This window comes from Macrobrachium rosenbergii, chromosome 15, assembly GCF_040412425.1.
Source record: "Macrobrachium rosenbergii isolate ZJJX-2024 chromosome 15, ASM4041242v1, whole genome shotgun sequence".
NCBI lineage: Eukaryota > Metazoa > Arthropoda > Malacostraca > Decapoda > Palaemonidae > Macrobrachium > Macrobrachium rosenbergii.
Window position 1 is genome coordinate 19,679,865 of NC_089755.1, and position 24,367 is coordinate 19,704,231.

Consider the following 24,367-nt stretch of genomic DNA (forward strand, 5'->3'; position numbering starts at 1 on the left):
TTCCAAGAGGTTTCCCTCCTGCCAGGGGTTGAGGGCGAGGTTGAGGCCGTGGGCAGCTCTCTCGGAGACTGGCAGGGAGCAGGTCTCGACGAGAGTGGATTTTAGTTCTTGGAAGGTGGTGGGGCCCGACGTCGTCATCAACCATGGGTCGATCTTCTTGTATATCTCCTCCGGGAGGGCGTTGATGGCGATGTTCGCCTTCAACACCTTGTCTGTTAGGCCTGCTACCCTGAACTGCCCCTTGACCCTGTAGAACCAGGACGCTGCGTTCTCCCTGGTAAATGGCGGCCACCTTATGTTAGGGCGCCTTTGGTTGGTCCGTCAGGGGGTCATCAATGTGGGGTGCAGGTAGTGTTCGTGAGGCCTGCATGCAGGAGGGGGTTGCGAGAGGGAGGTGTCTGCCTCTGAGAGGTTCACGGTAATTTGTACAAAGATTTACAGGTGACCTGAGGTCAAACTAATTTTTTACAAAAATAGGACAGGTTCATACAGACAACATAGTGATCAATAATGTCTGACACATAACATAAATAATTCGTTATTTGTACATAAAGCATGATTATTTGGAAAGACAATAAGTATACAATTTACAATTATAGTGATAAGCATATATTCTGGTCGACCCTTGTTCGATGTGAAGGCACCGCAGAAAACGAGATGTTCACTATAGAGAACACGTTGAGAGGGGACTTTACAGCTTAAGCCTTTTCGTCACCTGTCAATTTCTTTTTAAAGCTACTTGAGGACGAAACAAGTGACTACGATATAAAAAAATCGGTTTTGATGTAGGAATAACCTATTTATGGTAGTCACTGTTGAGTCCTCAAAACCCTCCCACTTCCCTGACGAAAAGGCATGGGACTTGGGCAAGGGATCATCCTGCATTTACCAACAGAAAGTAATGCTTCTTGTTCTCCGCATGGGTCTGTTGTTGACACTATGGTGGACTGCACATGCACATTAATCACTTCTAAGCAGGCTTTGATGATGGAAGAACCTGGGTATACAGCCTCACTGTAAAGATTTGGGAAAGTGCCCCCTTATGTTTGAGTCCATTACATACTCCATCAAGTGTTACAGTGTTTAATTTTCTCTCTTAATTTCTACTTATTTTCACTGTATATAAGGGCTCTGACAAGAATACAACTTGGCAATTTGACATATCTTGAAGTAGCCTAATTTTAGACTTCCTTTTTTTCAACTAAACTATTCTTACCTAATCTGCAGTGGGTCTAAGTATTTCTATGGGTTTCTGCACAATTCACTGAAGTGGGTGCTCCACTATATGGATAACTCATTTTGGTACGTTTTGGCTAAGTCTGCTATATGTCAGAATGTAATTACAATTACATTGTGAATCTAGATTAGCCCTGAAGACCATGGATGGTCAAAACAACTGTCAGCTTAGGAAGATAAAAATAAAGCACTAGATTTTCTGAAGACCAATGGATGGGCATTTGCAAATGCTCACCCTTTAGGTCCACCAAAAGCTTGAAGTCTCCCTCTCTGATGGAATCTAACACTGAATGAAGTTTCCATCTTGAAACAGGTCTGGCGAACGAACCAGTTTACTGGAGAGAGATCAATGACTGGTCTCCAACCACCTGTTACCTTCTTCACCAAGAACAGGCAGCTGTAAAAGCCCTCACACTTATATTCCAGCTTTCTGCAACATGACAGTCACCTCTTCCCACAGGGAGAGATTCTTCTGCTGTCCAGGAATATATGTCTGAAATCAGACTGGACTTAAAGTGAGGGGTGGTGGATACTTGAAGCGTAGTAGATACCCTTCCTGTAAGACATTTGCTACCCAGGTCTCTGCTCCATGTTGCCCAATAGCTAGACAGGCACCACACCAACATTGGCAGCAGGGGGGGGGGGAATACTGCCCCTAGTGACCTCCACCATTCTTCTTACCCTTGCCTCCTTTCCTAGGAAAGACAGGAGGCTGAAAGGGGTGCAGCTGCGCACCTTTCACCACCGGGGCAGAAGATTATTATCAAAATAGTTTTACCAGACCACTGAGCTTACTATCAGCTCTCAAAGGGTTGGCCTGAAGGATTAGTTTTTACTAATATCACAATTTTTGAAAGTAAATTGTATTTTTCCTAACTATACAAACCTAAGGTCCTTTACATTAGGAATTTCTTTCAGGCGTAGGCTGGAAATGGCCGTTAAACTCTTGAGCAAGGTGGTTAGGCAGTAACTACCGCCAGGTAGGCGGGGATACCCGCCTGCCTGGATGTAAACATTCCAGTTTGCCTTTTGGTTCAGGTTCAGATTGAGGGGTGGCATGAGGTGGGCATAGTATGCAATGTAAAGGACCTTAGGTTTGTATAGTTAGGGAAAATACAATTTACTTTCAAAAATTGTGATTTGTTCTGATCACGATATACAAAAAAATTCTTGGTCCTTTACATTAGGAAGACTCACTGGTTGGAGGGAGGAATCTGAGTGAGTCTCCTGAACTGACTGGAGTTCTGCACACCTCTCTACTCTCTCCTGGTCGAAAGAGCGAGGAGGAGTATACATGCCTCTGACATATTGATCGGAGTGTAAGAACTGCAAGATCAAATGTCAGATACTGGACCCTTTTATGAGTGAGGAAACGTAACTCCTACATAAATAGGCTGGAAGGATCTAGAGTCGGATACAGTAAGGGAAAGCCGAGATAGGGTTCCCTTATTGCCAGTCTCTCCTTCCTCCCTTGCTAGAGGAAGGAGCGGAATGCTTCTATGATTCTATAAGAAAATAGAATCAATTGCTCAATGTGTAAAAAAACATGAAAATCAGTGCCAGTTCCAGCAGCTATTGGTTCAGTCCTATTCTCATCCCTAAGGAGAAGTTGGAGGATGGGGAAGGAGGAGGAAGAGAGGCCAGTCACTCTCAGAATCCTTCTCACTTCCAGAACCAACACCTTAGGCGAGAATGCTTTATCACTTGAAGGAGCATCTCTAAGACAACACAACTTGTTGAGCAGCCACCACAGAGCCAAGGAAAAAGGGGTTCCAAGGGCCTGTGGGCAAGACCACAGGAGAAGACAAGAGTGTGGTCTAAAGACCACGTCTTGCTTCCAGACCGACAGAAACTTCCGAATGCGAGGGATGGACCAAGCCATCGACTCGTGAGCTCTCGGGTGGAAGGTACAAACAGTATACTGTACATCGTCAGCTGCAAAGTACCTCCTTTGATCGCTTCCTGCACTTCAGGAGGAAGATGTATCCGTAGACACTTCTTCCTTGGGAGAGACAGTACTAGCAAAAATGTTGGTGACATCCAGGTTAGGAATGTCGAGCCTTTTGGAAAGTACCACAGCTCCTAATAGGACAAAGTAACTCTCTCTGATCTGGATCATCGACACAAAGTCAAGGAGGAGGAACAAGAAGGACTCGAACCCGAAGTAGATGCTAATGGATTGCAGAGTCCACCTACGACATCCGAGAAGGAGTCGAGGTATGATCCCCATCCCTGTTCTTCCATCTTCTACGTCAAGGCCAGGGTAAGATGAGAGATGGACCTAAGAGGGCATGTTTCTATCCGATGACTCTCGTAAAGCACGTGCAAGGCACGGACAGGAACCCTAAACGAGAGTCACATGCCACCCAGGAACAGTTCCTGGGGCAGCACGACTGAAGAAGCTTCAAACACCGTAAAAACTAACTCTCGACTGAGGAGACGAAGGCTACTTCAGATAGAAGACTAGGTCGCAAAAACCTATGTTCTTCACAAATGAAATGGAGAGAAGCAACCCTCGGCGGAGAAGACGAGGAAGTCCAGACTTGACGACGACTCTGACCCAAGAAGTAGTTCGATAACGACACCACCAGCGAAACGGATCCAGTCCCTGAGACAGTGTTGCAGAGGACTTCAAGGGATATCCAGCTATATCTGCTGCTGCTCGGCAAGAAAGCCTGTGCTTTCAATACAAAGCTGGAAAGTCTCCCAGTCCTGAACACAAGGGATGTACTGCCTCAAGAACCGCTTCTTGTATACAGCTGCTACAGGAGGTTGGGTCATTATAATTCTTCTCGATGCCTCGGCAATCAGGTCAGATGAAGGCAAGCCTTCAAATTGTATTTGTCTGTCACTATGAGCAATGTTTGTGAACCCCCAGCATTAAACGGACAAATACGGAGGGAAAAAAAACCGATATCGAGTTTTCACCAAAAAGACAGCATGCCTCACCATAGCGGCCCCTGGTCTGGTACAAGGAGCAAGAAAAAACTACCGACTTGTGTGCAGGAGGCAACAGAAGGACGGTAGAGATTTCTCAGTCGAGCAGTCTCTGCATGAATCTTCGTGAAGAAAGAGTGAGCAGCATGTTCCGTCCCTGATCACTCAAAACCCAAGGCCAGGCTTGCCTACCAATACATCCCCACCAGGAATGCATCTGGTTAATTGAGCTGTCGAGTGTGCAATAGAACAACACTCCAGTACCTGCAAATGTCGAGATGAAACAGGAGGAAAAAACGATTGCCTCTTGTTTGGTTTTGCCACTACTGTGGTTTTGTTGTTCAATGAAACCAGTGAGTGCCATAAAACCCATCCTGAATTCTCGGACGGCCAAAAGCCTTCCCTGAGCCCAGGACGGTGATGAGAAGGTACTAATCGTCTCGGTCACACAACTTCAAGACAAGGTCTTACCAGTGTGCGCCTATTCCTCAATCTGTGAATCCGTAAGTAGACACAAGATGTGAGGGGAATATGCAAGCATATTCGAAGGTTCCTTCAATCAAGCATTAGCCTAACTCTTTCCTCATATATACATCGAAGAGGAAAGAAGGATGGAGGAGTGGAAGCAGACTTCCAATCTCCGCCATGGGGAAGCTTCTGCAAGATGACAGGGTACCAAGCCAATTAGCTCTAGCTGGGCTGGCATTTCCCAAATTGGGAGCACGGGAGAGGAGGCGGGATGGAAGTTCGATGGAAAGAATTGCTGAGACCTAAGGGAAATAGATACTTCTCCTGAATGGATCCATTCCCATGTCTCGGCAGCTGGCGGGCAGTATCGAGACACCTGGCATCTTAACACCCAGACACCCAGGCGTCTTGGCACCCAGACACCTGGGTGTCCCCTAGAAGGGAACCAGACACCTGGGTGTCTCTTCCCAAGCCACTTTCTCTTGTCCTGTGCCTCAAGGTCGTCAGGACAGCGCCAAAGTGATTCAAAGAATTCAGTGCCCTACCCTTGATTACGAGACTCCCAAAATCGGGAGCAGCGGCTGCTTTGTTTCCTAATAGATCAAAAGAGCCAACTCAGAACCAGTCTTAGATCTGACTTCCAAGGCTGGCAGCAGGGCGTTGCCTCAAGAGGCTGCACTCTCGAGGCTCCCGAAACGCAAGATCCCACAGGAGAAAGCAAATCGGTTCCTGCCCGAGGGCGGGAAGAGCCAACAAGAGAAACTTGTCTCCTGGAAGAGAGTCAGTCCCTTAGAAGTCCCGCAGGACTCCCGAAGGGAATCTCTTACCTGCTTCTTCTGATGTTCGAACCGACAGGATCGAGACACCAGGCTGGGAACCCGACCAAGCACTGGCAAGCACTCGGGGAGCGCTTGTGGTGCTGGCAGGAAGAGCCGAGATACCTGGGTGCCTCGGCCCTTTCTCTCCTGGTTGCTCCCGAACTGGGCCGAGGAAAATCTCTCCAGACCAGATCAGGATACTCTGATATTCCACAGAATCTCAGCACTGGAGCGCTTGAGGTGAGGAGAAAGAGTGCCCCCAGCAGCCCCAGTCTTAGAGGCGGAACCTCTAGGACTGGGAACGGGATCGATAAAACTGAGGTCTGCTGCCACCGGGGAAGAACTTTCAGGAAACACAAACCCAGGGCTATGTGAATCGGTTTCCTAACCAAACAAAGGTCAGGAAGAGCCAACGAGAGACCCACTGCCTCCTCGGAAGGAGACAGTCCCTAGTTGTCCAAGGGCATCAAGGGGAAGAAGCAACCTTCCTCTCTTTCGGTCGACGGAGGTCTGTCTGATTCTCGGGACCCCCTTGGACCTCGGGAGAGGAAAGGAAGACGCAGCAGAAGACGAAATCGAAGATAAGATGAAGAAGACAGCGGCTACTTCCACAGGGCGGCTTCCTTCACCTCCACTCCGACATCTTCTACAGGATGGTGGACACAAAACAACGTAACCTCCAGGGTAGCCCGGCAGGAACACAACGGACGTGGCCAGGACACCACCACCAGGAGAAGCAGCATGCATGATTAGGACAGGCGATGCAGGAGCTACGGCAGCAGTTCGGAAGGTAGGAGCTACTGCAACAGCCAGGAACATCACTTCAACAGGGTGACTTCCTTCATCTTCACGCCGACATCTTCTACAGGATGGCGGACATCGTAACCCCTGGGCAGCTGGCAGGAACACAACGGAAGCGGCCCCGGGCACGACCGCCAGGAGAAGCGGCAGGCATGATCAGGACAGCCGATGCAGGAGCTATGGCAGAGGTTCCGAAGGCAGGAGCTATTGCAACGGCCAGGAACGTCACTTCCACAAGGCGACTTCCCCTTCACGCCAACATCTTCTGCAGGATGGCAGACATCGTAACCTCCAGGGCAGCTGGCAGGAACACAACGGAAGCGGCCCCGGGCACGACCACTAGGAGAAGTAGCGGGCATGATTAGGACACCCAATGCAGGAGCTACGTTTGCGGTTCGGAAGGCAGGAGCTACTGCAACGGACAAAAATGTCACTTGAAAGTCACCAGCAGCGACAGGAACGATCAGGGCGGCTGCGGCAGGAGACCAGGAAGAGCAGCCCAGAGACTGTCGTCGAGTTGACAAGAGCATAACAAAGGGAACAGCAGGAGCAGATGGACTACAGATACGCAGGAGGCATTGCAACAGCATACATGAAAACCAGCAATGACAGCGATCGATCCATATCGGCGGGAACAGAGTCAGAACAATCCCGACGTGGAAAAATATCATCTAACCAGGTATTGTGGTCGATCCCGAAGCAACACTGAATGAATGTCGGGACTGCTTCATGCGAGATATCCTTTGATATATCCAGCCAACTACTGCTGTGTCCGCGATGCTCACTGTCAACCTGAAAGAAAAGCAAAGATGATTAGTAGAGGGAGGATCCTCTCACTACGAGGGGAACTGCCCTACGCAGAGGGAGGAGGTACTCTACAAGTGGTGGTCCGATCGCTGCCCGCCCCTGGTCTTCGCCTGACGAGCGAGCGAAGAGAGCGAAGAGAGCGAAGGAGAGAGATCTACTAAAGGGGAAAAGGAAGAACCTACGGGAAGAGAAAAAAGGAAGGAAGGGAGGCCACCAAGGGCGCTGTGGAAGCGGAACTTATCGACGGCGCCCGCAACCTCCCACCCGGCCCATAATTATTCTCCAAGCGCAGGCGTCGAGCAACACTCAGCATAAGTAGGAAGGAATTAGTGATGCCCTTTATACACGGAGGGCGGAAGCCCAAGAAGGAAACAAACTCTTACGTCCTGATGAATGTAGGGGAGTGAAGATATTACGTCCCAAACTATATCTCCGAAAGTACAGGGGCGCCTTCAGTATTTATGTCAAGGGCTGCTGGAAGAGAAGCATTACCACTCGGTTACGCTACTCCAATTCAGCCCTTGGCCGTCAAACCCAAGACACAGGCAGGGAACGATGGCTTATGCAAGGTTATCACAAATCGTGAGTTTGTATTAATAAATATCAAACACACATATATGTAAACAAAAATACAGAAAGATCCCACCGGGATAATAAGAGCTTAACGACAGTCAGGCGGAGAGAACGAAAAAAACACGTCAGCAACGCATGACGGCCGAAAGCAAACTGGAATGTTTACATCCAGGCAGGCGGGTATCCCTGCCTACCTGGCGGTAGTTACTGCCTAACTACCTTGCTCAAGAGTTTAACGGACGTTTCCAGCCTACGCCTGAAGGTAATTCCTAATGTAAAGGACCAACGGTTTGTATATTGTGTCGGAACAAATTTATTTTTTCAGCTACCTAGCAACTATGGAATGAGAGGGTAAGATGCAGCATCCATGACTGACAGACTTTCAATAATGTCACGAAGGAAATGATCTCACTTGGATGGCTTATCAGTATTTTGCTGATAAATAATATAAGCATTTAGAACTGAAATATCTATAAGATTACTATAAATTTTCTTCCAATAACTCCTTGTTGACCTCTGTGCAGCATAATGATAAAGCTATTTGTCCAAAAGGTCAACACCTCCCATACCAACATTATAGTCATTTATGACTTTAGGCTTGACTTTTTCTGCGTGTCTCGTCTGTAACGTGACATTTACAGCATGAGCATATGTTGTCAAAGGGTAAACTGGCTTACAGGTTGCTTTTTCTTTGAAACCACAGGTAAGCAACTCTCCTTTTCTCACGTAGACAGTATCACCTGTGCTGACCTCCTGCTTGACCAAAGTTTGAGGTAAAAACCTAGAATTAATCTTTACTGTTCCTGTGAGTGATGTCTTTTGTGGTAGTAGGGCTTCTGCCAGAGGAATCTTTGTACGTATAAAAGTTGTCAGTAATTAGGTGGTAACCTTTATTGAGAAGCTTGCTTTTCGCCATTATATTCATTACTACTGTATGAGTAAAGCCTTGCCGACTCCCAGAAGCATAAAAATCACGTCCTGAGTACAAATCAATATGATAAATATATCCAGTTGAAGCTTCACAGAATTCAAACTTCTTTGTTCCTTTCCTACAGTGCCGTTTATTGGGCATATATTGTATGAATGTACACCTATTATGCATACCAATCATGCGTTCATCAAGGGAAACATTCTGCTGAAGATTGTAATATTCCTTGAATAATTTATTACAGAAATCTAAAAAAGGGCGTACTCGAAACCAGGGGTCATACTGTGGGTCACCTCTGGGCTTATTCAAGGTATTATCATTCATATGAAGAAAGCAACTAAGGAATTCGAGTTGAACGAAAAGTACTCCAAAAATCCTTGATATCCTGCACTCTTATCAATCCCAAGAGCAAACTAAGACCTAAAAACTTTTTATTTCTTTCAAAAGTTACTGGTTTCCATCTTCTGTATTTGCTTCGTGGATGGTCTCTCACCCACTCTTCCTTATTAGCTAAAAATCTATCAGCATATTTGTTGGTTTCACGAACAAGAATATCTATAATATCATCAGTTACAAAAAAAGAAAAGTATTCAATAGGCTTTGCATTGCAGTTAGGAAGCCCTAAAGGGCCTACATTCTTTGGTTAAAAACAAAATCACTCCCACAATCAATGCCTTCAAGATAAACACATGCCAGGATGAAGCAACAGGTTCAATGTCAAGATCGTCATCATAAGGGTCACTATCACTGATATAATCATCACTATCATACTCATTATGGCTGTCCAAATCATCAGCACTTGTTTCTGAATCACTATGGTAATCAATATCAGCCATTATAAAATAAACACTTACTTTTGCATAGAAAAAAAAAGTTAACTTTTACTGGGCCGGCAGAGAGTGGAAAACCAGATTGATAAGCCAGGCAGCTCCCACCCCCACCTCCAACCACGCATGCTTATAACACTCCTATAACCTCAAATTATAAAATTTTTGGCAACTTTGCTTTCTAAACAATCTGTGATTGGCTACAGTAGCCTGTGACGTCGATAGAAGGCGGAGCTAAAGCCATGCATATGAGGAGGTAGGAGGGAAAAAATGCATCCACAATGTAGACGCTCGCAAGTTGATAGCAATGAATGCATCCATAATATGGACGTGTCGTCCTTCAAGGGTTAAAGGTATGGGTTACATAAAATAAATTTACATTAGTATGTATCCTTAATGCTAAGCTAGCATTCAATCTATCCAGGATAAATGTTGCATGTTGTCCTAGGCTACTGATCTACTGCCTAATCCGGATTATTTAGAGCACGCTTAAGTACACAGTATAGGCTATATAAAAAAGAACAATTTTACTAATATGTAGCCTTACCGCTAGGCTACCATTTTGCGTAACCCAGATTAATTACTTACTCTAATATAGGCTACTGCCTAATACAAGTTATTTGATTCACAATTGTAGGCATGGGTTACATAAAACAAATTTACTTTAGTATGTAGCCTTAATGCTAAGCTACCATGTAATGCAGCCAGGATAAATGTTTCATCTTGTCCTAGGCCACCTGGTCTACTGCCTAATCTGGAATATTTAGATCATGCTTAAGTGTATAGGCTACATAAAAATGAACAATTTTACTACTATGTAGCCTTATGGCTAGGGTACCATTTTAGGTATTTCTAAGTAATTGATACACGGCAGGTATTTAGCGAGAAATGGCAGTTTTTTATAGCATTTTGGTTGCTTATTTACAATTTAACATTATTTTGGGGGGGTCGGCTGTAATTAACCTGTAATTAACCCCTGAAGTCCATCCAACAAGGGGTTTCCATATGCGATCTTCACAAGACAGAGCACGGCTACGTCTGTTTCGAACGGTTCATATCCCGTCCGGCAAGTGCAATGCCTTGGAAACTAGTTTTTTCTACACTTTTAAGACTTTTGACACTGGTGGTGCATCTATTTGTTGTCAGCCAAATGGAATGTCCCTTTGCCGTGTTTAGTACTGTCCTGGGGGGAGGGAGGTGGGGCGGTACCCATACGTTAACAAGTTATTGCATTTGCTGGTTGGGATATGAACCGTTCGAAACAGATGTAATCGTGCTCTGTGTTGTGAAGATTGCGTATGGAAACCCCTTGTTGGATGGATTTCAGGGGTTAATTACAGCCGACCCCCCAAAAATAACATTAAATTGTAAATAATCAACCAAAATACTATAAGAAAATGCCATTTCTCGCTAAATACCCGCCGTGTATCTATTACTTAGAACTACCGCATTTTATTTTGCCCAGATTATTATTTAATCCTAGGGTCCTTGGCCTAAGTTAGGCTACTGTTTTAGGCCTATAATAGGATACTCTTAAAAGTTACCTAATTTAGGTTATTTAGTTCAAACTTAAGAATATATGATCCTAGGTTATAAGCTACAGACAACATCCCCTATTTATCCAGTCTTAAATTATTCTCAATCTGATCTAGGCTACTGCCTAGATTATTGGAGACATTGTATAATCTGAAAAGATTTTCTATATTAATGATAAATTGTGGAACATTTCTTTTAGTTAAAACATCTAATTGAAATAAATTTTAAAAATAATTTGCACTCTTCACAACTAACAATAAGCGATTATGACTTCAGTGCCGTCCATGTGTTACAAAGAAAAACTGGGTTTTTGACTTTCACACACAATTTAACCTACAATTCCAAAAGTTTAAAACTAAACTGGAACTTAAACTAGGCACTTAACTTGCTTCTTTAGGTGATTCCTATTGTGAAATGCAGAGCACTGACAAACGAAGCTGATCTCAAAGCAACCACAGAAAGTAATGGCTTTTTGATTTTTTTGGTGGTCCGTTTGTCGACAATATGGCGGACTGCGTATGCGCGATAATCACTTCTTCTAGCAGGTTTTGATGATGGAAAACTGGGTACAGCTTTGGTGAAGATAAGGGAAATAGCCCTCTTATCTTTGAGTCCATTATATACTCCATCACGTGTTTTTGGATAATTTTTATCATTACAACATATTACCTGGCCAAAAGACCAACTAAAAGAGAATTCTTTGATATTAGTGTGGCCACCATGGAGCTTTGACAGACCTACGGACGGTAACTCCTTGATGACGAAACAAGCGACTACACTATCAAAAGCAGAGTGAAAATAGAATAATCTATGACTCCCGGGTTAACTTGGGAATGTAATCATCAACAAAAATTATGCTCTAAAGAACATATTAAAAACCAACTTATGAACAATTTAAGATATGAACAGCCATCCGGAACATAACTCGTTCGTAAATCGGGTAGTGACTGTACCTTCTCTTACTTTTTTCAAATGTACACCAGGTTCTTTGAAAGCTTGTTCCATATGAATGGAGTTCATCTTCTGAATAAAAACAAAACTTGAAGATTTTAGAAAAAATTCTCCTCTTGATAATAATACTAAGATGAACATCTAAACACTCAATAACAATTGGATTTATATAAATATCACTCCACCTGAGCTCAATAAGATCATGGTGAATACTATCCCAACTGGCCTGAGATTTCAAGTATAAATTTCTTGAAACTAACATCAGGAATAACCTGATCCATTTCCGCATCAACTGTAATCAAACTACGATCAGATGAGCTCAACAGCAAACCTAATCCAAAAGATACAATCCTTGTAACATCTCTGAATATATGGTCAAAATGGTTACCAAACTGATGTGTGGGTTCATTTATTAACTGCTCACGACCAGAAATAGTGATAAAATCTAAAGCAGCAACACCATGATTACTGTGGCAGTAACTTAGTCCAGTCACTCAGTGTGATGAGCACTGTAGTCACCAACAAAAATGAAACAAGCCTTGGAATCAGCTTCTTGAAATGTTGCCATTTTGGTAAGCAAGCAACACAAACAATCATCCAAAACGGGGTTCCTACAACTAGCAAAAACATAAAGATTTATTAGTATTCCACAGACTTTAACCACCTGTGTTTCATGACATGTGGACAAACCCTTTCTACTATACAGAGCCATCCCATGGGCCCTTGGAATAGCATCACGCTTGAGTAAAATGGACTTAAGCCAAGGAATCAACGGTTCTGAAATATGTCACAAATCAGACAAAAGAGTTTCAGAACAAAAGAGGATATGAGAATGGACAGCAACAACATCCACCTCCTTTTTACTCTTGTATAATTCACAGACATTGCTATATGACATACAATAATTCTGTGACCAATTCTGTGGACCATGATTAAGTTCAATATTGCCACAAAGATGCAACATGTAAAACAAGCAATAAGGAATATTTACAAACTTAACAAAAAACATAACAGGAATAACATATACAATACATGTAAACTCAATATTGAAAATTATATGCCCATAAAAGGAAAAAATTACTGCTGAAATTAAATTGATAAACTGGGAGGAGCCGGAAAACACAGCAAGGGCAAATGCAAATGCATCCCAGATTTGGAGGATACTCAAAAGGACAGTAGTGATAATTTTGAAAAAGAAGTCCCAAGTAAGAATAAAGAAACAAAATTGACAGGAAAACATAACCTCTTGCTAAACCACCAGGCATCTTTAGCCCTTCTACTAAGCCTACCTTGTGCATCATTTGAAAAACATAAGGAAGATGGAACTGATAGAAAAGTGTGCTTGGGCAAATTTCCTTGTATCTTCTCAGGACACCTCAATGCTCTCTGTGGCTGGGAAGGTGGTGAAGCCAAAAGGCATCAACAAGTTCTCCAAGGGTTAATAGATGCCATGCATACAAAATTAATAGGTTCGTTGTGTTGGTTCTTTAAGTTAAAGCTATTCTAATCTTGATCAGTTCATTTTACTCCTTCCAGAATCAGCACATTTGAAGGAAAATATGAGTATTGGTCCTAAGCAAGTCAAATGATGCCGCTACTTTAACTCAGTTGTGCAACTAATTGGAACTGGAATATAAAATTTACCCCAAAGGCTAAGTGCTGAGACCTATGAGGTCATTCTGCACTGAAAGGGATGTTCAGAGTAAAGAAGGTTTTAAAGGTGTAACAGGAGGAAGACCTCACAGTGCACTATGAAACAATTGTACGGAGAGGGTGGAAAGTAGGATGGACGAAAGATAATATGAATGGAGGCACAGCAAATGGAATGAAAGGGTTTGCAGCTAGGGGTGGAAGGGATGCTGCAAAGACCCTTATGTAATGCCTATAATACACCGTGTGAGGTGCACTGATGGCACTAACTCCCTGCATTGTATGCAACTAGTCTATTTGACATATTGTCATCAAAATATTTTACTAACTACTCTTTTCAGTCTTAACTTTTGCAGATACAACAATCAACAATTCCTTACTAGGACATGTTCTCCAGGTACTAGAGACCACACTGACTCTTCTGCTCTGATATTATGAGCTAGCTTCCCCGAAACAACAGTTCTCCACATGGATTTTTCTTGTAAACTAACTTCCACTGTGTTTGCCTCAATCTGAACCTTTACCTAAAAGTACAAAAAAAAAAAAAAATTAACATTGGTTTCGTCACTTGCATTAAAAAATATAGAAGTAAGAATATGCAATATATTTTCAAATATTAACACACCAAACCTACTGATTTATTGTTCTTTAAGGATACATTTTCCTAAAATTTGGTTCTGACAAACTTGTTAGGATCATTAGCCAAGATACTAAAACCAAAAGAGCACAAGTCCTGGAATACTAAACACCAATTTTTCATTTACTGTATACCATTGTGACCTACCTCACCAATCAACTTTGGATGACCACTATCAAATATCTCATATTCTCATTCCATTAATAAAAACAGACTCCAACTTGCTTAAGTGAAAGCCATTCAAATTCAACTGTTAAAATTTAAAACCCAATTAAAGGTAAATTACATTGAAGAATAGAAACGGTATTACTATGTACTGTAAAATCTAAGGATTAAGCAATACAGTATAATAATAATAATAATAATAATAATAATAATAATAATAATAATAATAATAATAATAATAATAATAATAATAATGGGTTGGCATACAAAATCATGCAAAAAAATATTAAGATACTCCTTGATCACTGACAATTTTTTCCAGCTCTTCAAATGTTGAATTATTTCCAGTTTTGTTCATGATATTTACTGAAGTACCTATATCATACTTTGTAATGTATCAAACAAGTATAGTTATTTCATACAAGTACCTGTTTTCCCTTTTTAATACTTGGTGACACCGGTACTCTCATTTCTACATCTTCAATGGTCTGAGTCCAGCTGTAATTATCCTTTACAGCACCATTGGCCACGGGCAAAGAATCTGCCTTCTTTTCTGTGGCAAGATTTCTGAAATATTCAATAAATTCAGAACAGTGTTACACAGATATAAAGGTAAAATCATACATGCCTTCTTTGTTGGCCTCTGATATCAGAAAAAAAATACTTGGTGACAAAAGAACTTAAACTATTGTAAAGTTGGCTTCAAAAGTTTATTACATATCATAACAAGCATAAATATTACTTTGTCACTGGGTAAACATTCTTTCTGGTACAGTTTTACATATTTAACAATTGTCCAAAGTTTCTTGTTTGCTAAAGACAGGTACACTACCTGCTGCATTGCAGAGCTGCCATATGTCTGAAATTCATTAAGACAACTATATTGCAGAACACTCAGCTGAAATTCCTCAGTATCAGACTAAGTTTTCCATTAAACTAAAATTATATGCAACAAATGATTCAGTTACAGTAATTCCGGGTTCCTAAGTTAGTTGATTCAAGCTTACACATTTTAAAATAATTTTAATATTTCATAGTCACAAGTCTTTTACTTACATGTTCATGCTCCTCAAGCTGGAAACCTAACATTGTAAATTTTTAAAATTAACTAGCAATGTAAGCTCCTCAAGTTGGAAACCTAACATTGTACATTTTTAACAGTTCACTAGCAATGATATCTGAACCAATTACACTTACAAGAAAATACGTTGTAATAACTGGAGAAACATGTGTTGACCTATAGGAGTGATAGATTGCTGGAGCTTCAAGTGACAGCAGGGGACTCTAAGATCCTAATAATTAATTACTGGAGAAACATGTGTTGACCTATAGGAGTGATAGATTGCTGGAGCTTCAAGTGACAGCAGGGGACTCTAAGATCCTAATAATTAATGTTTATATGCCCTGGGAAAAGAACAATAATTTTGATCAGTATTGCATGATCCTAGGTGAGTTACACAGCATTATTCACAACTCTACTGCTGATCATGTTTGTATAATTGGGGACCTTGATTCTCACCCCACAAAGCAGTTTTATAATGAACTTACTCACTTCTGTCAAAATCACGCTCTCTGAATTAGCGATGTAATGCTCCTTCCTTCCTCCTCCTATACCTATGTACAGAACAGAACGGACACAGTTACAACCTCCTGGCTGGACCACTGCATCACGTCCCCTCAACTTCATGACTCTATTGTAACCTGCAACATTCACTACGATCTTGCAATGGGCTATGATCACATCCCCTTACAGGTGTCATTCAGTACCCCATCACTCACTACCGTGAACCCCCTAACTGATCACCCACCTGCTGTTAACTGGGATTTTAAACCAACAGAAAACAAGATCCTTCAGGGAAACCTCGGAAACCAGCCTGCGGTCAGTAGCCCAACCGGCAGACACCTTACTGTGCACTAACCCAAAATGTAGAAACGATCATCACAGGAGAGATCTGAAAGAATTCTATCTGAATATAATTTCCGCTATGCACACCTACGGCAGGGATACCTTTAGATCTCGTCAAGGCATTTCTCGTAATGTACCTGGATGGAATGAATCAGTTAAAGATCTTTATACACATTCACGAGAAATGTTGCTACTATGGAGGCAAAATGGTATTCTGAAGGAAGGACACTGCACTGCCGATGAGGCAGGCGAGCGCACAGTTCAAACTTGCCCTTAATCATTGCAGACTGAATGAAAAGTGACTAAGAGCTGATGCAATGTCTAAGAAATTAGAATCTGGTGATTACCTCCGTCTTTGGAAGGACACTCAATCTCTAAATCCCAAAACTAAAAAGCTATCACAGAGAGCAGGAGAAGCCATCGGTGACGAGGCTATCGCAAGAATGTGGGGTGATCACTTCAGTACTATCCTGAATTGCATAAACGATCAAGACTCCCACAGGGATGTAAATAACCTCCTTACTGGTAATATTCAGTTTCATTTCACCGATCGTATTACGGCAGGCAAAATCAGCGAGGCCATAAACAACCTACCTAATAATAAATTGCCTGGCTGCAATGGTCTCCCTGCTGAAGCTTTCAAATTCTGCTATCTGATAATTTACATTTTGCTAGCTGCTCTGTTCAATGTGTGCATAATTCACCAGTTTCTCTCAGACTCCCTACTCTTAGTTCACTTAATACCATTAATAAAAAAAACAAGCTAAAGGAAGCAGCTGACCCTGGCAATTGTCGCCCAACTGCAATTGCGTTGAAGATACTCGAGTCTGTTCTTCTAGTGAGACTTCTCACCTTTCAGCCCACCACTGACAACCAGTTCCGCTTTAAAGTAAACCACTCAACCGACACCTGCATCTACATCTTGAAAGAATTGCTGAACTATTACCTGCTATCAGCCTCTCCTGTTTTCCTATGTTTTGTGGATGTGAGAAAAGCATTTGACAGAGTAAACTACCTGAAGCTCTTCCTGAAGCTGCACAAACGAGGCACACCTTTATATCTAATTGGCATTTTATGTTGTTGATTCTCCACATAGCAATTCTGTGTCAAATGGGGTCACATTTTGTCGTACACCTTCGGCTCCCTAAACGGGGTCCGGCACGGGGGCATTCTCTCTCCATACCTGTTTAACACGTACACAGATGCCCTGAATGTCAAACTGAACTCACTCCCAATTGGATGCACTATCAACGAAACAACAATAAACAACCTCTGTTAAGCTGATGATATGGTTCTGATCTCCCCATCAGTGCAAGGTCTCCAGCGACTCATCGACACCCGCCACCAATATGCAGAGGAATTTGATATCCTATACAACAAAACCAAGACCCAGTGTATGTCGTTGCTCCCGAGATTGCTTAAGCATATTGCAGAACCACTAATTTTCCTCGGGAATCATCACCTGGAATTCGTGCATGAATTTCCATATTTGGGACACATTATCATGGACGACCTAAAAGATACAGCAGACACAGAACTGAGGCGTCGTAAACTATGTGCAACTGACAACATGATTGCAAGGAGGTTTGCCTTCTGTCACTAAGAAACAAAACTGCTGCTCTTCCGCTCGTACTGCTACAGTACATATGGGTGTTCCCTTTGGATGAACTATACCCGAGAGACCATGAGACATATCACTGTTGTTCACAATTCTGAGATGCCTCACAAACACTCCTCACTATCACTCAGCCACGCAATGTTCACAGAAAACCGTCTGGATAATTTGAAAATCATTGTGAGGTGAACAATGTCCAGTCTGATCACCAAACTGAGAAACAGCAGCAGTTTGCTCATACAAAGCTTCCTGAGTGAGGCAAGAAGATCTAAATTGTGGGAAAGATGGAATAATGAGGCATTTGTTCCTTAAGTGCCTTATTCTCTGTTTTTGCAATTATGAAGTGTCATCTCCATAATGTCATTATTATTATTATTATTATTATTATTATTATTATTATTATTATTATTATTATATTTCTACATTCCTTGCTGTTTTTGGTATTCATACTTCCTGTTATTACTGTGTTTAATATCATTGTAGAGTTTTGCAATTTTCAAAAATCGTATTTAGCCTTCTGGACGTGACTTCTGTAACCACCTAAGGTCCACAGATGGAAATTAATCGTCTGCAATTGTACTTTCTGTTGTTATCATTTAAAAATTTTTTCTATTACTCCCCATATAAATACTGTCATTACCATTACAGTATTATGAATTCTATTTTTTCTACTTCTTCAGCAACTGTGTGGATACTGCCAATGATTATTTTTGTCATGTTACCTTATGTATCTAGATTGTGTGGAGTTTATTTGTATCTTCCATGTATATGGCCCTGAGCCACAATAAAGATTATTATTATTATTTAAAATTAAAACCACACAAGCAATTTAAATATCGAATGAAGATGTGAGGTAGATTTAAATGACATAAAATCAAAGGCTAAGATTTTTCAACAGTTACTGTACAGAGAATGAGAACTTGGTCCCACTGTATAACAATGTCACTGCCCATGATTTTTAATACTGACTGCAAACAATGTATTCCAAAACTGTAGCATAATTATGAAACCAAAAAGGGATTTTGACAAAGGAAAAATCTATTTCTGGGGGAAGACCTGTGTCACCCGGTGAAATTGGTTCCATCAAGCACATTTCTAGGTATAAGAATTGCTAAAAATACCAGAGAAAAAGCTATCTAGAATGCCGGGGTTACTACCCCCAGTTCGCTCATCTAATTTAATAAAAATAGATGTCGGTATACACAAAGGGTGAGTGTTGCCACTGCCACAGGCCTCCGCCCTGTAGAGATCTCCAATCTCAAAATCCCGGAAAGTGAGGGGCCGTCGCATATCCAACGCCCATCACCCAGCCAACCAACACCTCAGCCGCCATCTTAGCCTCATTCCATCTTAGCACGCTTGTAAACATTGCCGTGTTTTTCCCTTGTGCTGCTATTTTGCGAATTTTGCATTTTCATCAGGTCTTCCATCCAGGAATTTTCTTCTCCTAAGTTGAGTACCATCTCCTTTTGGTTTTTTCTTATAGAGGCTTCTTATTTGACCTTTAATTTAGTAATTACAAGGTTAAATAACATGGTGCGGTCGTCCGCGGTCGCTTCGCCTCGGCCATATTGGACCCTCAGTCTTCGTATGGTTTTAGCAGTGAGATTCTGCTTGTTTTTTTTTACACTGTTATATATTTTATATATATTTTTAAATATTTCTACTCCTTCAGGGAGTTCTTTTTGGCGAATTACCCTTTCGCTGGTAGGGGGTGAGGTGCCCGTATCATGACTGATCTAGGCTAGTATTGGAGGCTTCCCCCTCCCGCCTTTCTGATCATAAATATTCCTTTTCCCTGGGCCCCTTCCTCTGTCGGCGAGCGGGTACATTCTCCAAGATGGCACTGTTATGCTCATGATCTTTCCTGATGTGTACGGTGATGGATGACATGTATATTTTTGGATTAAAAATGTTTATGATTCAGCGTTAGGGTCAGCCATTTTACGATCACCCAAGCCCAACATGTCACGGGTTGTTTGGCCTTCTCTAGCACGAGTCTTTTATATATTATAATTTCTGTGCATACATATTTATATGTTTTTATATTTCACACATCATTTGGTTAACTTTTATTTAATACTTTAAGTCAGGTAGTTTCCTTGATGGGTATTCTGGCCTAGCCCTCTCGTCCGCAGTCGGAGGGCTAGGCTAGTTAGGTTAGGCGACTTTCATGACACTCATGCTTCCTAGCTCCCCCGACCAGGTCGTTTTGAGGCTTGGAGGGAGGTGTTGGATGGTTAAGGGAGTTCCTCGTTCTCTTGGCCCGCCTGACCATGCCGTCATGTTGTTGGAGGGTGTTATTAGGCTTGTGAGACCCCCCCTCCCCTGTTTTAGCCTACCTGACCAGACCGATTGGTTTTTGGAAGAAAAGGTTAGAATAGTGAGGGTCTCCTCATTACTTAGCCCCCCACCTGACCAGGCTGTCAGCGTTGGAGGGTGTGGCCAGACCTTATGCGGATTTCCCTCTCCCCTCCCCCTTCCATACCTCTGTTAGCCTTCTTACCCAAGTCAAAAAATTTTGACGTTGGGGAGTGGTCTGGAGTCGAAGGTTGCACTGTCTTTTTCATGTCGTTAGCCTAGCCCTTCCCTACCCATTCTTTAGCATTTGGCGGGTGTCCCTAGTTCTCCCTGCGCGAGGGACGTCGGTCTCTACGACCGGCACCCCGTGGGGAGTTTCTATAGGTGTCCAGGGGGTGTTTCCCACCCATCTGGCCACCAGTATTCGGTCCCCTCCATTTCATTCCTTCCCTATTCCTTAGCATTTGGCGTGTGGCCTTGACTTCTCCCCGCGCGAGGGACGTCGATCACTTATGACCGGCACCCCGTGGGGAGTTTCGGTCAGCGTCCAGATAGTGTTACCCACCTATCTGGCCTCCGCCTTTCGGTTTCCGCCATTCTGCTAGTGTTTCGTTTCGTTCGCTTTCCTCAGTGTTAGCTGGAGCATCGAACACAGGTCCAGGGACACTTTCTTGACTTCCGCTAGATTCATTCTCCGCCGGGTTTGTCAGGTCTCCCGTTGTTCTTGTACATGCTACTACTCTGGTGGGTATGGTTTTTGGTTGGTTGGCGCTTTCCACTACCTGTTCCCCGCCACAGGCGTTGAGAGTTGAGCCAGTTTTGAGGACTCCTCTCCGCCTCCTCCGCCGCTACCATAGGTATGAGGTAACGAGATTTCCGAGGCAATCACGGCGGAGTATCATAACCAGCATATCTTTAAGTACTTCTGTTTACATAATTAGTTGACCATTCTGTAGCATATCTTTACCATACCGCTGCCGGACTCTTTCCGGCGGTGTTTATTTAATTATACTATAATCATATTATAATTGTCGTATGATGCATGATCCTAGGTTAAGGTGTACTGTTACCGCTGGAGCAAGTCCGGCGGTCCTTAACTTAATGTTATTCATGTATTATATATTATCTTTATTCTGCCGGAGTTATCTCCGGCGGGATTCGGATTGACTGTAAGCATGCTCCATCACCCATATTAGGTTAAGGTACCTTATCTCCGTCGGACCTACTCCGGCGAGCCTTAACTAGCATACTCATGTATCATCTGTCCACTTACAGTTGGTACGCTGTCAGGAGCCTGGGTGTACGGCGGTCCTCCAGCAACCCTGTGGCCATGTGGTGTGTCGCTCCCACTCCGGCTGCGCGGTTCGCGTCGGGGACCTGATCGTCTGGCACCCAGACGGCTGTGAGGTGTGCTACGCTCTGTACGAGCAGGTGTTGGATGAGTCGGTAAGCTTCAAGTCCGCTAACCTTTAGTCTCCTTTTGACTTCATTGCTTATATTGATAGATATGGCGGTTGGAGATTGTTTTAGTAAGCCTTTCTTTTCTTTCAGTCTGACCGTAGTTCCCGCGACTCTTCGCTGTCGACCCTCAAGATCTGGGTCAGCGGGTTTGGGAGGAACGTCGCGTCGGGGAAGCCTTACATCTTGTCAGAGGAGATTTGTAATCTCCTCTGCCCCGGCGCCCGGATCTCAGCCGCAGTTCCGGTGGAAGTAGCCGCCCCTTTGATTGAGCAGATCCGGGAGGAGACGCAACCCTCCCAAGAAGACAACGTATGCGGAGAGGTGGCGGAAGAGGTGGTGGCCATCAACATCAACCTGGAACCTATGAGCGTTGATCCGGACCACCAGGTAGAAGGTAAGGGGGTAAGTGAGGCAGGGAGAGCAAGTGTTCCTAGCTCCCTTTTCAATTCTCCTTCTTCCTCCTCTTCTTCCTTTCAAGGTTTCCAGAAATCTTCTTACCTTGAGGACAGATCGAGGTCTACTGTCCCCAAGGTGACAACCTTGAAAACGAAGGGCTTATCTAAGTCCTCTAGGCCTCAAAGGTCTAATCCTGCAGCTCCCTCGAGGTCGTCACGGGCTCTTAGCCCAGTGGCGTCTACTAGTAAGGCTACTCCCCCTACCAAGGGGTCGAGATCCAGGGCGGTTAAGGCGAGTCCCCCTCAACCTAACTTTGACCCTGAGGCCTTTGCAGAGTTTCTCATACAGAAGCTCGACAAGAAGGTCGAAGCTAGGATGAATGACCTTTCCTCTCAGCTCGCTTCGGGCTTAAAGTCTTCAGACGATTCTTGGAAGTCTTTAGCCGAGAGGATGCAAACCCAGGAGAGCTTGCTCTCCGGGTTTATGAGCTCCGGAGTGGCGGCACAGACGTACGCTGTTCCGGATGCTTCCAGTCTTCCTCCCTTTGATAAGGGAAATCCTTGGCGTCTGGCTCTTCATGCTCCTTGGCATGAAGATACTCTCACCATTGAGGGCTTGGGTACACGCAGGTTGGAAGAACTGGAGTTCTTTCCACCCGACCTGGTGCCTCCCTACCCAGGCTATGCCAGGCTCACAGAGGAAGCCTGGATCAGATCAGACAAGGTCCAGAAGGAGACAGTCATCTTCCCTAGGGACCAAGCCCAATCCGCCTTGATGCGCACTCTCACGGAGTGGGAGGCAGAGAATACTAAGCTTACCCCCTTTAAGGGGACTTTCACTATGTTCTCGGTAGGTGAGGCTGTCCCTACCCCTGCATGACTAAGGTAGCACTGCTGACTAGTCAGGCAGGCATCGAGGGTAAGCCGCTACCTCAACTCCGGGAGACAGATCCCACTTCTCTTGTCTTCCCCGGAGATTCGGAATTTTGGTTGGGAGCTCCGGCCACGTTCACGGTGGGCAAACTCGACCCCGAGTGCGCTTCATCCTCTTTCAGTGAACAGCTTCCCAAGATTCCGGAGGCTCTTCTAAAGCGGAATTGAAGCCAGGTGCAGGTTGAGTCGCTCCTGCATTCTTTGTGTCTGACGGAGGCAACAGCTGTGACCTACACCGAAGAACCTCTCTTCCAGGTCCTAACCAAATCCCTGTTGGCGGGATTCCAGGCGGACCTGTACGACTTTATAGTGGCGAGGATGAATTGCCGGAAGCACATCTTTGCGGACACCACCATAGGGCATGAACCCAATAGGCTCATGAGGAGCTCTATTTGGGGCGCCAATAGATGAAGTTAACAATGTCCTGGCGGAGGCAACCAGGGCAAATCAAAGCCTCTGCTCCCGCTGGGGTCTCCCCTTCAAAAGGAAGGCCACCGAGTCCGCCGGACCTCAAGCCAAATCAGGGAAAAGGTTCAGGAGGTACAAAAGACCTCACACCCAGACTGTGCTGCAAGCTGTACCGGTCTCCCAGGTCGGTCAGCCTTCAACTTCAAAAGCCCAGCCTCAACAACAATTTGTGCTGATGAAGCCGGCTCAGCATACCCTTGCTTCTCCAACCTTCGTGACATCCCCGGCTTTCAACGCTTCGTTTGAAAGCCAGGGGGTGTTTCGAGGCTTTAATAGGAACGCGAGGGGAAGCAGAGCCAGAGCCTCCTCAGAGGTAGGTCTGCGTCCACGTTCCCTCTCTCCCGAGGAGAGGAGGCCGAGATAGTAGAGGAGAGGTAAGCCCTCTCCCCCCCAATGAGTCTCCTCAGGTAGGCGGGAGGTTGTATCTCTTTCGGGACTGATGGACCTTCAGTCCGTGGGCCCACAGCATAGTCTCCAAAGGTCTGGGATGGAGCTGGAGCAGAGGTCCTCCTCCGCTAGTCAGATTCCATCAATCCCCATCCAAAGCCCTCCTGGACTTTGTAAAGGACTTGCTTCACAAGAGGGCTATAAAGAAAGTGAGACACCTGAAATTTCAAGGCAGACTGTTCAGCGTTCCGAAGAAAGGCTCCAGTCAGCAAAGAGTAATCCTAGACTTGTCTCGTCTCAATCTATACATTCAATGCGACAAATTTCGCATGCTTACAATCTCGCAGGTGCGGACCCTACTTCCCCGTGGAGCCGTCACCACTTCTATAGATCTTTCAGACGCCTATTATCACATCCCGGTTGCAAGAAATTTCTCTCCTTACCTAGGATTCAGACTAGGAAAACAAGCTTACTCATTCAGAGTCATGCCATTCGGGCTCAACATAGCGCCCAGAATCTTCACCAAACTGGCAGAAACAGTAGTCCAGCAATTGCGGTCCCAGGGGA

The 24,367-nt window shown here is 44.0% G+C and overlaps 1 protein-coding gene across 2 annotated transcripts in view; it reads right to left on the minus strand.

Moving 5' to 3' along the window:
• LOC136846454 (nudC domain-containing protein 3-like) overlaps nt 1-24,367 on the minus strand; it is a 386,483-nt gene that overhangs the window by 17,683 nt on the left and 344,433 nt on the right. For both annotated transcript variants that reach the window (XM_067117231.1, XM_067117232.1), the window contains 2 exons: nt 14,763-14,901; nt 13,913-14,056 (listed from right to left, as the gene is read on the minus strand). In XM_067117231.1, the coding sequence (XP_066973332.1) occupies nt 13,913-14,056; nt 14,763-14,901 (283 nt within the window). The remainder of the gene's footprint in view (nt 1-13,912; nt 14,057-14,762; nt 14,902-24,367) is intronic.